At 36.8% G+C, this 14,388-nt stretch overlaps 1 protein-coding gene across 1 annotated transcript in view; it reads left to right on the plus strand.

Annotated features, from left to right (window-relative positions):
* PPFIA2 (PTPRF interacting protein alpha 2) overlaps window positions 1–14,388 on the plus strand; it is a 363,489-nt gene that overhangs the window by 330,996 nt on the left and 18,105 nt on the right. The window contains exons 23-24 of the mRNA XM_067312975.1: window positions 2,574–2,582; window positions 9,144–9,225. Of these exons, the coding sequence (XP_067169076.1) occupies window positions 2,574–2,582; window positions 9,144–9,225 (91 nt within the window). The remainder of the gene's footprint in view (window positions 1–2,573; window positions 2,583–9,143; window positions 9,226–14,388) is intronic.

Genomic DNA, 14,388 nt, shown 5'->3' on the forward strand with positions numbered 1-14,388 from the left:
TTTCTAGTGAGCTTCTTAATTATACACATTTTGGAAAAATGAATCCAATTGGATTAATTAAGGTCTTTTTTCTGTGCTATCCATCTAATATTCTTGTATACTTAATGCTTTAAACTCCATTATATCCTAAATGTGCATGATTTATTTTCTTACACTAGCTCTTAAGAATAATTTTAATATGATGCATTTAATTTCTTCTCTTCCTACTTCATCTGTGAGAAATTAGCTGATGTAGTTAGTAGCTTTCAGATTGCTCTTTAATTCTTCCTCCCTTTCTAGCAAAGAAAACTGTATTCAGTCCTTATTATTTGCTATTTTCTCATTCCAGTTCAGGAAGAAGAACTATTCAGTGTTCTGATGAAGTCTAGGATTGCATGCAGTATCCACCATCACCTTCTCTTGGCTGGGCTGGGGTCTAATCCTTGAGACATACATAAAGATGAATTTTCTTTTTAAATCTCATTCTTTTACTGAATATATTTTTACACTTACTTAAAGAGCATTAGAAATAGTTAGTCAATACAAGCTTTTTGCCAATATCTTTTATTCATGTTAAAAAAGAAATCTTGTTATGAAATTAGATATTTGGAGACTTCCTTCCTTTCTTATCATTACAAATGAATATATGTATTTATTCTGCAGAGGATACATAAGCCTTACTCAGACTATTCTGATAATGAAAAATTGGATACAGTATATTTTATTGAGGACATAAATATTTTCTGTTTCTCTCCCATAATTTTAAGTCTTGTATTTTTAATATAATATTTTTCCTTTTGCCAGGATTTTTGTGTTCTATTTTTCCCATACAGCATAAAGATATTTGTATCAACTAGTTGCAAATTTTTAATTAAACAAAAATAGATCGGAGTCCCAATCGCTGTCTTATCTACACATATGGGCCCATCTATTACAATCTGAGATATAAGCATATGCACTCATACGTGCAACTGCTCCCTAAACTCTGATCTCTTGCAGATATAAATATCCTATCAGATTAAATGTAGAATTAGGGTTTAAGGGAAGAACAGATAAAACACAGCAGAGGAAAAAATACTACATATCTTTAATAGTATAATATAAATCTAAGGGAAATCCTTATCTTCCTTCAATAATGTCATGATAAAATAGTTGTCTTATGAAAAGGTGAAAGCTAGAATTTAGAGATATGTTTTTTTCTGCTGGATTTTTTTTTTACTCTGAAGACAAGACCATGAGGAAGCAAATGAATGTTCCTCAATCCTCTGCTCCTATAACGGGGGAGACTGGCACAGCCTTCAGGTCTCGTGGGTTATCCCCAGGTGGCATTGAACTGCCAGCTGATTAAAGCTACCAGAAAATTACCTGCACAACAGTTAACCCCCGTGTTTATTTTTCCCGCCATATCCAAAGGAGGATTGAGAGGAAGGTGTAAGAAATAGGTGTTCTGCTTCAATAGACCCTGGAATGGCCAAAATGAAGGGCTTCTCCAGCAAAGGTGTTCAAGTCAGTCTTTGCAATAGCTTGGTAGAAAATGAGTGTGACCAGAGATTTTGCCCCAAAATCATATGTGCACGTTCAATTCTAGTGGTACCTCCATCAGATTTGGTAATTGTTTGAATAGTTCTTGTTCTTTATATTTATTGCTTACCTTCACTGTCCTTCCCTTCCCTTCCCTTTTTTTCTTAAACTTTCTGTGTATAACTTCTTTCTATTTCGTTTCCATCTGCTTTTCTGTATCTCACTTTTTCTCCTCCTTTCTCCCATCTTTTCTGCTCGTCACACACGAACACATATGTACATGAAAACAGGCATATATATATATATATTTTTTTTTATGATGGCAGTTAAAGGATGCTGAAGAAATTTTATTGTCAGTGATGGCATCCTGGTTTCTCCTACAAAAACTTTTGTCAATTATGTTGGCAGCAATAGGTTACCTAGAGTGCAAAACGCTCGCATTAGTATTGCTACTCATCTAATGTTAGTATGACTGCTCAAACAGACATACTATGCAGCGTGAAAACAGTAACAAAAGTTAGCTATCTATGTGCATGACATCTCCTGCGTATTTCAGAAAAACAAGTCTAGGTCATTTATAATTACCACAGGACATTCTGCTAAAATACTGGTAAAGCGCATGTGGAAAAGCAAATCTTGGTTCATAGTCCACTCTTATTTTTACTGTGTATCTACGGTAATTTGCTACATTTGAATTTTTCAGGATTTTTGTGTTACACAAAAATCATTATGAAATTATTCAAATTTGGGCAACATGCTTTGATTTGAAAATATTTTCCATATTCATGATGTTTGCAGATCTTTGGCACAAATATGTGTTGTAAGCGTGCTGTGCTGAGTGGTGCCTGATAAACAGCCAACACTAATGATAATGTAATTTTGAAAGATTCGTTTATTCTTCATAAGAGCATGTAACTTCTTTTAAAAAGTCAAAGACCAGTTAGAAAGATTTCCATAGTTATAACAGTGCTATTATTTTATCTATCATGATTTTTTTTGATGGACTGACATATATTCATTAACATTTGTGTGCTTTTTTTTTTTCCATTCATCTCTCTTCATCTCATGAAAAGCATATCTGGGTAAGTTAAAGCACCATGGCTGCTGAACGTGCTCATTTTCAGCACCATGTTTTATCTTCTATTTTTTCTTCTTATTTGTTTTTGTTTTTCTGTGAACCTTATATAACAAAACCATGCAAAAAACTAACCAAAACAAAAATTTTCAAAGTATGCAGACTAATTGTAATCCTTGAAAGCATACACAAATTCAGCACTTCCTCAGCAGACCTTAATGTAATAGATGAACTAACTGGAGATAATTATGACTTTTTTTTTTTCTTTTTAATAAATGCATTTGGGGGTGTTTCTGAAGCCTGGAATCACAAAAGCATTTATAAGCTTGTCAGTGGGAAATCGGTAAGAGTAAAGGCCTAGATTCACAGATGGATGTAGGCATAAATTCTGTTGAATTAAATCTCAGAGGAGAGAGTCCTAAACACCTTTGTAATCCAGAGTACACAAATCCCTTTTTCTGTGTGAGCCTCTCATACTGAGCATGTAGTACAATACTATTTTCATTTGTGCATATGTAACTTCACTATTTTCTTTTCACCAGTTCATGTATTTTAAGTTTGGAGGTTTTTTTAATTGCTAACCTGATATCAAGTTTAAAGAAGACTTTTAACTTTGACATCTCCTCTTTGATCTACTGTGCAAATATTATTTTTTCTTTGTTTCTGAAGCTCATAAAGGAAAATTTCATGCATACAATGCTTCTAAAGTATGTATGAGCTATAACTTTCTAAAGCCTCTAAGAACAGAAAAACTCAAAGAGAACAAGGGTTGCCAAATTAATTTAAAATGTATGGTTATGAAATGGCTTTACAAAGCCAGATTTAATAAAGTTTAATCAACCTGGAAATTTCAGAGGTCTCCAAAGCATGTAGTAGAATACACTTCTATTAGAGGTTCTTTTTTCATACATCCCATGAAATGTGATGTAGAAGATTGCAAGGTTATGTATTATGCATCTGTTTATTTCATAGGCTTTTTTTTTTAAATAATAGCTCTGCAGCTCTAATTTAAAGTTAAGGTCTTTATTTATCCTACTTATTCAGCATTCCTGAACATGCTTCATTTAGCTTAATTCAGAAAAAGAATAGTGCCCTTCAGCTTGTGCACACTTATAGTGTGCACCTATATAGAATCATTACAGCATTATTAAATCTGCTTTCCCAATCTGTGTTGTCTGGGCTGATATTAAATTTAAGGGTACATTTCCTTGTTTTGTTAATTTTTAAAACATATTTATTATTAACATTCTGATTTATGCCTATTTACATTTTTCAGTTATTCTTCCCTGAAAATTTCTTAAAATTGGATATGTGAGTTTTGTAAAAATGGGAATTGAACTTCACTGCTTTCTCCCAGTCTGCCTATTATAGCAAGTACCAAAAAGGAGAAAGAATGATGACTTTACGTGATTTAAAAGCCGGGTCACTTAAGATCAGAAGTTGAAATAAGATCTTACTCCGTTTTTAATTAGGACAGTCTTTACAAGTCAGATAGACCTTTTTAGATTAGATTAAATCAACATTATTTGGCAATATGAAGTCTGAGTCTCTATAAGAAGTTCTTTTTTCATACATCCCATGAAATGTGATGTAGAATAAGAAATGTATAAATGTACATGAAGTTTTCACAATGTCATTTTTATAAGCCATTGGAAACCTGGCTTGAATTATACTTTAAAAATATTTATAGTCTTTGAGGAAATAAATGGATAAAATGTAACTATATCTATATTAGATATTTAACATAATGATTGATTTATACAAATTCAGCTACCTTATTTTGTCATATGCTGACCTTAGATACAGGATTCTAGCCTCCTTTAAATATTGACAATATTTAAAATGACAATAGCAAAAATAAAAATCTAAAGCCAACTTAATTTATTAGAAATCCTCTCTTCTGAATTTTGGAGTCTTTGAATGTGAGTGTGTTAGATTTGGACATGCTGTACTCACTGTCATTCTTCCAGAGAGGCACAGATGCGTTTAATCTTAATTTGAATTCATAGGATTATTCAGATGAACACAGCATATTTTGTCTATTACCCTTCATGAAACCAATTGTGTAAAATTTGGTTGTAAATTAGACATTTTAGTACTTATAATAATAATAATAATAGTGATGATGGTAGTAATAGTAGTAATAATAATAATGGAGGGTCTGCTAGGTTCTTTTATCAGGTATTACTCTTTCTTCTGTTGTCTTTCTGAGAAAACGTCTATGAGTCAAGGCCATTTCGTAGGAATCTAAGTCGCCCGCTAGCCAGAAGTTCTAAATTAATTCTGCTTGTACTTTACTACTAACATAATTTGGCCTTTGATTGCACCATGCCTCATTTTGAATTTATCTCACATTTTAATTAAGACACATTAAGACACATTGGACTTGCTTTATATGCTACACGGAGTGTTTGAATGATGTATATAGAACATCCTAAACTGTTATTTCTTGTTCACCTCATGGAGGGAGCTTCATCTTCATAAGGAAAATTGAATGTCATTGAATGACATGGTTTTAAAGCAAGATCTTGGTAACTTTCCACATGAGGTCTATGTGAAGAATATTCCTATCTTTTAAATAAAGTTCATTAAGTTTTATGCAATGAATTGTTGAGGGCTGCTGATACAGAGCTAGAATTTGCCCTATGTAAGGGAAGAATATATAGGAAACAGGAAATTTCATGGATTATGACATAGTTTTCGCTCTCAGCATTCATTCCTCCCTCCATTTGTTCCCATGCGCCTGTGATGTCCAGATGGATACTGGAGCATTCATAGTCCCCATGGTATGAGACAGTTACACTTTCAGCTCTTCTATACATTGCTCATATTAAACACAGTTTTGAGGTACTGAAGCAAAAGTAACAATCTTATGGTATGTTGATGACAATTTGGCCAGTCATTCCTGGCGCTGGGAAGAATGATGCTAAAGAAAATGGCTTGGAAGCATTCTCTCTGAAACAGATAAATACAAGCATCTCTCAAACCTTGGATGAATGCTAAGTGATGGTGTTCATGAAATTTCCTTGCTTTGCAAAACCAGGCTCAGGGTGAGGAACATAAGTAACAACATATTTTAAATAGCATATTACAGTTATTCCCACAGAGTCTTCAGGAAGAGGATTTTATTCTTGAACAGTAATAATATTACCTTTAAAAATGTGACTTTAATTTGGAATTCAGTCCAGTAGTAGTAAGTAGTTTAAAGCTTTATCTGCAAAATAATACTATTTATAGCAAAGTCTAATTAATGTCAATTCTTCCTTATCGGCTTGTTTTCATATGTTACTAAAAAACTAAATGAGCATGGAAGTAATTACATTTTAATTCTCTACCTCCTTACCAATGCAAAGTGGACACATTATAATTTACACTAAGTACTTTCCTGACAAAATCTTAGGAGAGGAATATCCCCACATTTCCCAGCCAATCAGCTTCCAAATTAGCAGGACTCTACCATGCTATTCACCGTTGCTAAACCTTGTCTTTGTAGAGAAAGGAAGAGGGAGTGATGAGCTCTATTTTGCTACTCATGTAGGTTATTTGTCTCTTCTTCCCCTTCTGATCAGTTGTCTGGTTTTGTAAGGAAAATGGAGCTGTAGGTGCCACTGTTTGCAATTGGGGATTTTCTGTTGCTAGATCCAGCAAGCTGCTGACTATCCCGCGAGAACATCAGTACATCCGGGCAGTTCTAAAATATCCAAATTCTATTCTAAAATATTCAAATTACCTAATTCATTTTTATGATGATTTTCACTATTGATCAAAATAATACATAGCTTTTCCTACATTTATGACCTATTGTGGTAGAGAGGGGTTTTTTTTCTCTAATGATGTTAGTTCATATCAAAAGACGAGAGTTTGCTATGACCAACAGCTAAAGATATCTCTTTTGGTCAGGAAGCAGAAAGTCTGGTTTTAGTTCTGGTTTAGAAAATGAAGGTTCGGGTTATGCAGATCACCTAATGTTGCACATCAAAAAGTAGCTAAAGAACAGTGTTAAAAAAGGAAAATGTAATTTATATAAACTTTAATATTAGAGAGGTGTTTAAATGAAACCTCTATGGGAAGGAAATATAAGGTCTGAAGCATAAAATGATTTTAAGGGAAATAAATAGTATAAAAATCCTGTTAGTATTCCACTGAGTTAAGTGAGGCACAGGCCTTACAATGGCTGCATTCCCCATGCTATGGATGTATGTAATGAAGTTTAGCATTACATTAAATATATTTTGAAACCAAAACACTTTTTTCTTCCACTTTCCAAGACCCTTGGGATTGTAAGTTGTAGTGTTTGGCCATAGCATTTATATAAAGCATGCCCTTTCTGGCCCAGTCCCATTTTCTTCAGCCAAAATCAATAACCAGAGCTATATTTTGCTTTAGTTCTGGGTGCCAGACAGTCTCTAAAGTAATAGGAGTGCTTTCCTACTCTGGAAATATATATTTGTTTGAGAAGCACTTGAATAACGCTGGGTCTCCAAACCAAGCTTCAGGCTAGCTCAAGTGTAAAAAGCCCCGTGGAACTCCCAGAAACACTTGCCGTATGGTCCCAACAGAAGGCGAGCAAATTTTTCAGGGAAGCAAGAACTTAAAGTAATGTATAGGACAATGCTTCTTCAGTTCCTGTGGTCACGCAGGGATTTTATCCATCGCAATAGCCAACCCTGCTCTTTCAGCCCTGGTGGGTGAAGACAACAGCCCAGAGAAGGGGAAACCTTAGCTAATGCAGTTTATCATGGTGCCTCCAGTGGGCAGAAGGGGCCAGGGCTGGCTTCAAGCAGTGCTGGCCCAGCATGGGAAGGAGCAGGTCCTGCTGGGGGGGCCCTGCTCTCCCCAAGGGCTGCAACCCACCATGTCACCTACACGTAGCCAGGAGGTGAGCGTACCCTGTGTCTCAAGTGCTGCTGCACTGAGCAGCCTTCGTCTGTGGGCTTATATTGGCCTTCAGTGTTTTTTCTCTTTGGGAATACAGGATTCCCGCACGTCCACCAGCTACTGGAGGTAACATGTTGTTCTTGCACCCAGAGGTTTTCTTTCTCATTTGAGTGGGGATTTTGCTTTTGCAGAAAGTAAGGCTGGCATTGGAGCGCTGAGTGACAAAGGGTGAGGTAGGCTGCCAAAGATGTGGAAGGAGAAGCCAGATAAGCTTCAGCAAAGCTGTCAAGTACTTGTAGTATTTTATAGTGCTATAGAAGAAACAGAGCAGCTGTCTTTCTATCAATATATAGAGCAAGTCGTTTAAACAAATACGCAAAATTGCTATTTGGCTTCCATTTTCTACTAAAACCAAATTCTCCCACAGTCTGGTCCCTCAGCAATGCAAAAATCCCCAAAGGAGCACTCCCTACAAGTAAGATCACTCCATTGCTTTTATCTGCTGTGATTGTGTAGTACATGTATTTGAAGGGCTGCTGAGGCAGGGAAGCATTGCCAAGGGATCGGTGAATCACAAAGGCTGTAGTAATAAAGGAGGAAGGAGCAAAACTGAAGCTGTAGTTCCAAGATTTTCTTATTATGAGGGAATGTAAGCAAATTTTAATGTTATATTAGCATAGTCCCTGTCTAATTTGTTTTTCACTGCTGCTTGTTGCTGAGAGTGTTCTTTTGTATTTCTCTCAGCAGGAGGCAGCTAGAAGTACTTTGTTTAATATCAGAAAAGAAGACTTTGGAAGGACTGCTTATTCTATGCTACCACAACGGGTTCTTTATTTCTGTTCTGCACTGCAACAGCAGTCTGTTAGATGTCTGGGCAAATTGTTTAACATGTTTAATTCAGAGAATTTTCCTGATAGTTTGGCTGACTGACCTGTACATAACTTTTCCAAATATTCTGCTGTATTAAAATTGAATTTTAAGCTTTGAGAACTACATATATAGTAAAGGACTTTTTTTTCTATAAGCAATTAAAAATGTTTTTAACACAAAACTAGTAAAGCTACAGCCAGCTCTTAATTAGATGTAGATGATTTATTTAAGATGCAGAATAGCTGTACTCCAGAGATTCCAGAATTGTGCATAGCTAGTCCGGCAGGGTGTAGTGCTTCAAACAGAGACCTCTTAGACCCTGTTACATCCTAACAACCAAGGTTAGCTCAGGTCTAGGATTTGGCAGTTTCTGTCTGAATAAAGCCTTTCTGGGTCAGTGTCTGACCACAGTTAAGTCAGTCCCTGGAGGAATCCCTCAGTTTTCTCTGTTCCCCATTGTCTCTATTATCTGGCTGATCCTTATATATGGGGTATCCCAATGCCCTATTGCTTCAGGTAAGGACAGACAGAAACCTCTCCTTTTATAAGCTAGGTGTTTAAAAGGATGGCAAAACAAACCAAGAAAAAGAATCAAAAACAACTGGGCACAGAATAAGGAATATATTCACAAAGGAGAAAGAACTACAGTGCTTGTTTTTGTTGTTTTTACAGCTCTGTGTCTTTTAAAATGAAAAGGTTACAAACATAAAGGCAAGTCATTGTGCTTCACTGTTGTTACCCTTAACAGCAAGGCATGACTGTGTCTGTATCATCCCTACACATACCTGTGCATACTTACCATTTTTTGACCCATTTTTAGGCATGAACTTCTGGAAGAAGCTCGGAGAAAGGGTTTGCCTTTTGCACAGTGGGATGGGCCAACGGTGGTTGCCTGGCTGGAGGTGAGTGTGAATTACATCTCGGAAATGCGGCTCGCGTTTGTGGGCTGCTTCGGTGTGCTTTGTCCTTATATGTTCTAAAAGAGGCAATTAAAAAAATTCACTTCCTCTCCCCCTGTTCCCTGTGGCATGAGCACTAAGCAGATTTGGATGCTAGACAGTATGAATCAGAGACTAGAGCTGACAAAAGATAGACAGGATTACAGGGGAACAGGGACAGAAAGAAAAAGGTTTATTATCACTAGAATGTGACCTACTACTGAAACTGTGATTGAACTCCCAATTTCTGAAATCTCATAATTTCTCAGTCCCTAAATATCTGTGAAATCCACAGCCTGTGTTTATGTAGGATGGTGTGCAAAGGAAAAAACAAAAATTAGCTGTTAAACTTTATTTGAGGTTAACACAAAACCTACATCTTCAGAATTTTTGAATGAATTTAAAGAACTTGTTATATTCTGTCCTCTTAATCAGCTCTTTCTCATTATATTTTTACTTAGATATCATTCAAAACAGAAAGAGCTGTTCCCTTAGGCACTTTCACATGGGATGTGGGAGATCCATGCTGAAATCTCTTTGATTTGAATGAGACAGATCCTTCATCTCTAAAATCTGATGTAGCTGCAGAGGGCTCTCCTGTGTTCAGAGGGGATGGTCTGTCCTTATCTCACCTATTGCATCTGTTACACTTTTAGAGAAAATAAATATTGTTAGGAGAAGGTTGCAGAAAATTGTTCTCTAGTTTGAGGATTGCACCTCTGGGATTTCAGCCCCGACTCTAGTGAATGCATTATGCAAAATAGAATATCTTCACCAGACGACTTTGTAAAATGACTCCCACATGCCATAGCCAAATGAGAGGGGCATTTTCCTGGCAATTATTCTATCCGCAGATTATTTCCAGGGATGTGAATCAGGAAGGAAATGCAAGTCCTAGTGTCCCATTCCTATTCTAACTTAACAATAAAAGGGGCAAAATCACATCTTCTCTCTGTTGTGAAGCCTACCTAAACCCTCTTGTGAATTCTCTCTTTCTCCCTTGGCTGCCCTCAACATCTCAGTGAGTCTAGATGAATGGATTTTGGAATATGTCCACAGATACTTTATTCAGAAAAGCTATCCACCCTGTCTGACAAAAGCTGTGAACTGTAGTTTCAGGTGAAGAAACAGTTCAAAAAAACCCCCAAAACTTATCCTGATCTTGAGGGGAGAAGGCATTTTTCTTATACTTGTACAGAATCACTCTTACAGGGCAAGGCAATATCAGCTTGATGCAGCTACAAGCTCTTTGCTGGCTCCAGAAACAAGTGTCTATATCATGGATTTGTAATCCCACCTATTCTGATGACTGTTGTGGGTGTCATCAGTTTGCTGGGTTTTTCCCTTCTTAAAAAAAAATACCCCCCTCTAAAACTTTAACAAAAGTAGCTAGAAAATGCTATATGAAACGCTGAGGTGGCAAAGTCAAGATGGATCTCATCCCGTCTAATTGTAGCTATGTGAATGAGTCATCCCATTTTAAGATAGCCTCTAAGAAAGAAAGATGGGTGAAAAACACATCAATGTGTTCATTCAGTCTCTCTGGAAGTAGCTACTCTTCTCCATTGATGACAGAGACAGTTTAGTCTTCATACATAATTTTGGATTAGCTCAGAGATGAACGCTGCCCCTAATGTTGGGAAGTGTCCCCTATCAAGGTCCCCCTCTAGCCTTCATTCAGTACCCCAGTGCACATCCACTGTGTTGTCCGCAGTTTTGAGATCACTTACCAGTTGGGGATATCTTAGAAGATTTACCCTTGCTGAGAGTTTGAACTTTCTCCTATTGAAATCAGTAAGAAGTGTGTGCCCAAAAGCACAGGGCCTAGTATACTCAGGGAATAAATAAAGGATGGGGAACTCTACAAAAGTTTGCATCACGTTGTAGTTGTTGAAGGTGCCTAATGTAAAAGATGAAATGAAAACAGCAGAAAGGCATTTGACATTACCTTGGAAAATGGGATGATATCCTCCTTCCTTCAAAAGAAACAATCTCTGTTAATAAGGATGATTCATTATATTGATTTGGCTACTAATGACTTTTTCAGATAACTTTGAGAGTCTTTGAGAGCCAGATTTGTGTCGGTCAAGAATAGTCACTACTACAATCAAAACTAATTGTCTGGAAAGGTGAACATACAAAGGCCTGTACATTTCTCAGAAAAAAACTGTCCTTTGATGTCTTAAATGGCAATCTGAAATTTGGAGACAGTCTGGAGACAAGTTGAGCCCTGATCCTTTTTTGCTTCAGTTCTTAGCTGCAAAATAAGATATGCTTCCCATTGTCTGAGAGAGGGGCTGTAAAGGGAAATTAATGTATATGAACTTCTCAGGAAATATGATGAGAGCAGCACAGGAGTGCCCAAGAAGAAGTTTATGATGTAGCATTCAATGCAGGTTGCATCCTGATGATGAAAAGGTGTGAGGGCAGAAGTACTGAGTTTATCCAATGAGCTGATGCATGCAGTCAGCGGATGGACACCGTGCATTTCATACCCTCCTGGGGAAAACATAATATGTGATCATGGAATATAAGCCCAAATTAACATTAAAAGAGCAAAAGGGTGAAGTTAAAATAGTGAATGTGATTGCCTTGTGACATTCCCAAACGTTTCAGGGTTTAACTTTTCAACCTTAGCATTTATTCTGGTCATCTGTATGTAGCATAGGCATTGTTGAGGTACGTTTTAAGAACTGGGAGCTCCTTAACTAATTCTGGTAAAGTATATCACTCCTGATATGTGGATCTCTCTGCCTAGAACAATGAGTGTGTGCTCTTCCTAGAGACTGCTTTGTCTACCTGAATGGTCATTTTCTGATAGAGATAGCTGTTTGCTAAAGAACTAATTTAGCTAACGAGCAGCAAACATTTGAATCTATTTCTTCAGGGTGAACAACTCCCACTATTAAAGCTTTCCTACTTTTCAAGTGCATGTAGGAAAGAATTTAACATCAAATTAAGTGAGGATATTAAGTATATTTTAAAGCTATGCAGTTTTCTCATGGTCCTTTGTTAAACACAGAGGGATGTGATCTACGTAATTTTTATTTTCATTTTTTGACTGTCACAGCCACATGAAACTTTATTTCATTACAGTTAGGTGGAAGTGGATTGTGTCTTTAAGGTTCAAACTAGCATTGGATGGAGTGCAGTCGTTCATCCCATCAGTGGGAAGGACTTCTCAGAATATAATGCAGTCATTCCTCAAGCTTTCTGATACACCAGGAGTCAGTATAGAAAAGCCTGTATTAGCTATTTTGGAGTCTTACATTTCTGTCTGTTTTTCCTGTGATATAAAAATGATGAGTATTTTTAGTATTTCCCAGATAAGATTTAGACTTGTTAATAACTGCTCAGTATTTCACTATCCCATTAGAAATCAAATTTAAAAAACTTTCTACTTGTCTCTGCTTTCCAGATTTACTGTTGGTTTTTCTGGTGGCATATTTTGAATAATTTCCTTGACATCATGTTCTCTTTTAAGCCATTATTAAGAGTAAAATCTGAAAATCATGTAAACAGCTAATTCTGAGTGACTTTTTTGAGATGCACAGAGAAATAAAGGTCTCAGAGACTTCATTGAGAGTCATATATGCTCTATCCCACTGAAATTCAAACACAGGTAGTTGTTAATGGCTATCTATCCAGAATTAATAGAAACTTCTGAAAATGTAGGGCATAATGACTACCATCACATAGTATCAGTGTGTTGTAGGCCGATGAACAGGTTTCCAATAGGATAAAATAAGATGCTACTATAGGCCGTCAGTAATTAATTAGTACATTTGACAAGTGCTTTTGATAATTCATATTTGGAGGAATACTATATGGTACAGTGAAATACAACAGATTGATACTCAAAATAATTATGTAGGTGTATAAGTATATACATATATTTTATGTATACGTAAGTATATATATCCAGGTGTATTAAGGGTTAAGTAGTGAAGGGTGATTTATGTACTACAACAGTCTGTCAAAAAATCTAAAATACTAGCTGTTTGCTGCCCAGTGGAAATCTTAAATTATACATCACGCTTCCCCATCCCAGTGGGGAGAACTATATACTAAAAAAATGTGATTCACAGCACCAACCCATGTACAACAGTGATTTGGCAAATGGTGAGGAGAGAGGGCAGGTGAGGGCTACTCTCAGGAAAGTATCTTACTCTCCCAAGTTTCACGGTTGTCAGCTGTCCCCTAGAGTTAAGCACCTAAGTAGGTCTGTCTGTCTTTTTGATTATGTTATCCCCAAAAATCTCAGTGGTTGTGGAATTCACTGCTTATGTTCTCCTCTTCTCTACAGCAGAATGTATTTCATTCTGTGACAAAAACCTGCCATGTATAGGTATACCTACTATGGAAATGATGTCCTTTGGGAGAAAAGACTCGCAGTCACAGGAATGAGGCAGTGCAAGATGAGAAAGCAGAGGAAACCTAGCAGAATTCATACTGAGTAGGTGCCAGGCAGGGCTGCTGGAAGCGCAGATTCCCTCTTACACGGAAAGACCGAGAGGCCGTGTCAGCGCAAGGTGCTGCTGCTAACCTAAGCTAGTAAGACTAGGGTAAGGAAAGGAAAAGAGTGAAGTGGCAGGTACGTATCTGCTGAGTCCAAAGGTGCCACAGCTGTGCTCACATTTTAATGGCAGGAATTTCTAGCTGGAGTGTAACGACCTACGAGACAGATCTGCACTAAGCCCAGGTCTCGCTAAGCTGGGCATCTGCACTGCTCTTGGCTTATTTTTACCAAGAAAATAAAAGCTGAGAAAGATAAGCTTGTGCCCCACAAGCACACTGTAGGGACTAACATGGAAAGAGAGAGAAAGCTATCTTAGCACAACAGTAAAAAAATTAGTTAATAAGTTCCTATTCGATTGTTTTTTGTATGTGGTAAGACTGTCAAACAGCTTTCCAGCAATAGTGATTTGTGCCAATCTTTGCTCATTGAAAGCCCAGGAAAGGAGTAGCCCAAGTGATGGAGATGCATAGCTCTAAAAAGAATTTAAAACATCCCTTGCTTTAAATTTCTGTTCACGATGAAAGCAACAGAAAGTGTTCGTAGGAAGTCACGGCAACTTCAAAGGTTCTGAAACAATATCATATTATTAGAGATTATGATAATCATTC

Source organism: Apteryx mantelli, chromosome 1, assembly GCF_036417845.1.
Source record: "Apteryx mantelli isolate bAptMan1 chromosome 1, bAptMan1.hap1, whole genome shotgun sequence".
Lineage (NCBI taxonomy): Eukaryota > Metazoa > Chordata > Aves > Apterygiformes > Apterygidae > Apteryx > Apteryx mantelli.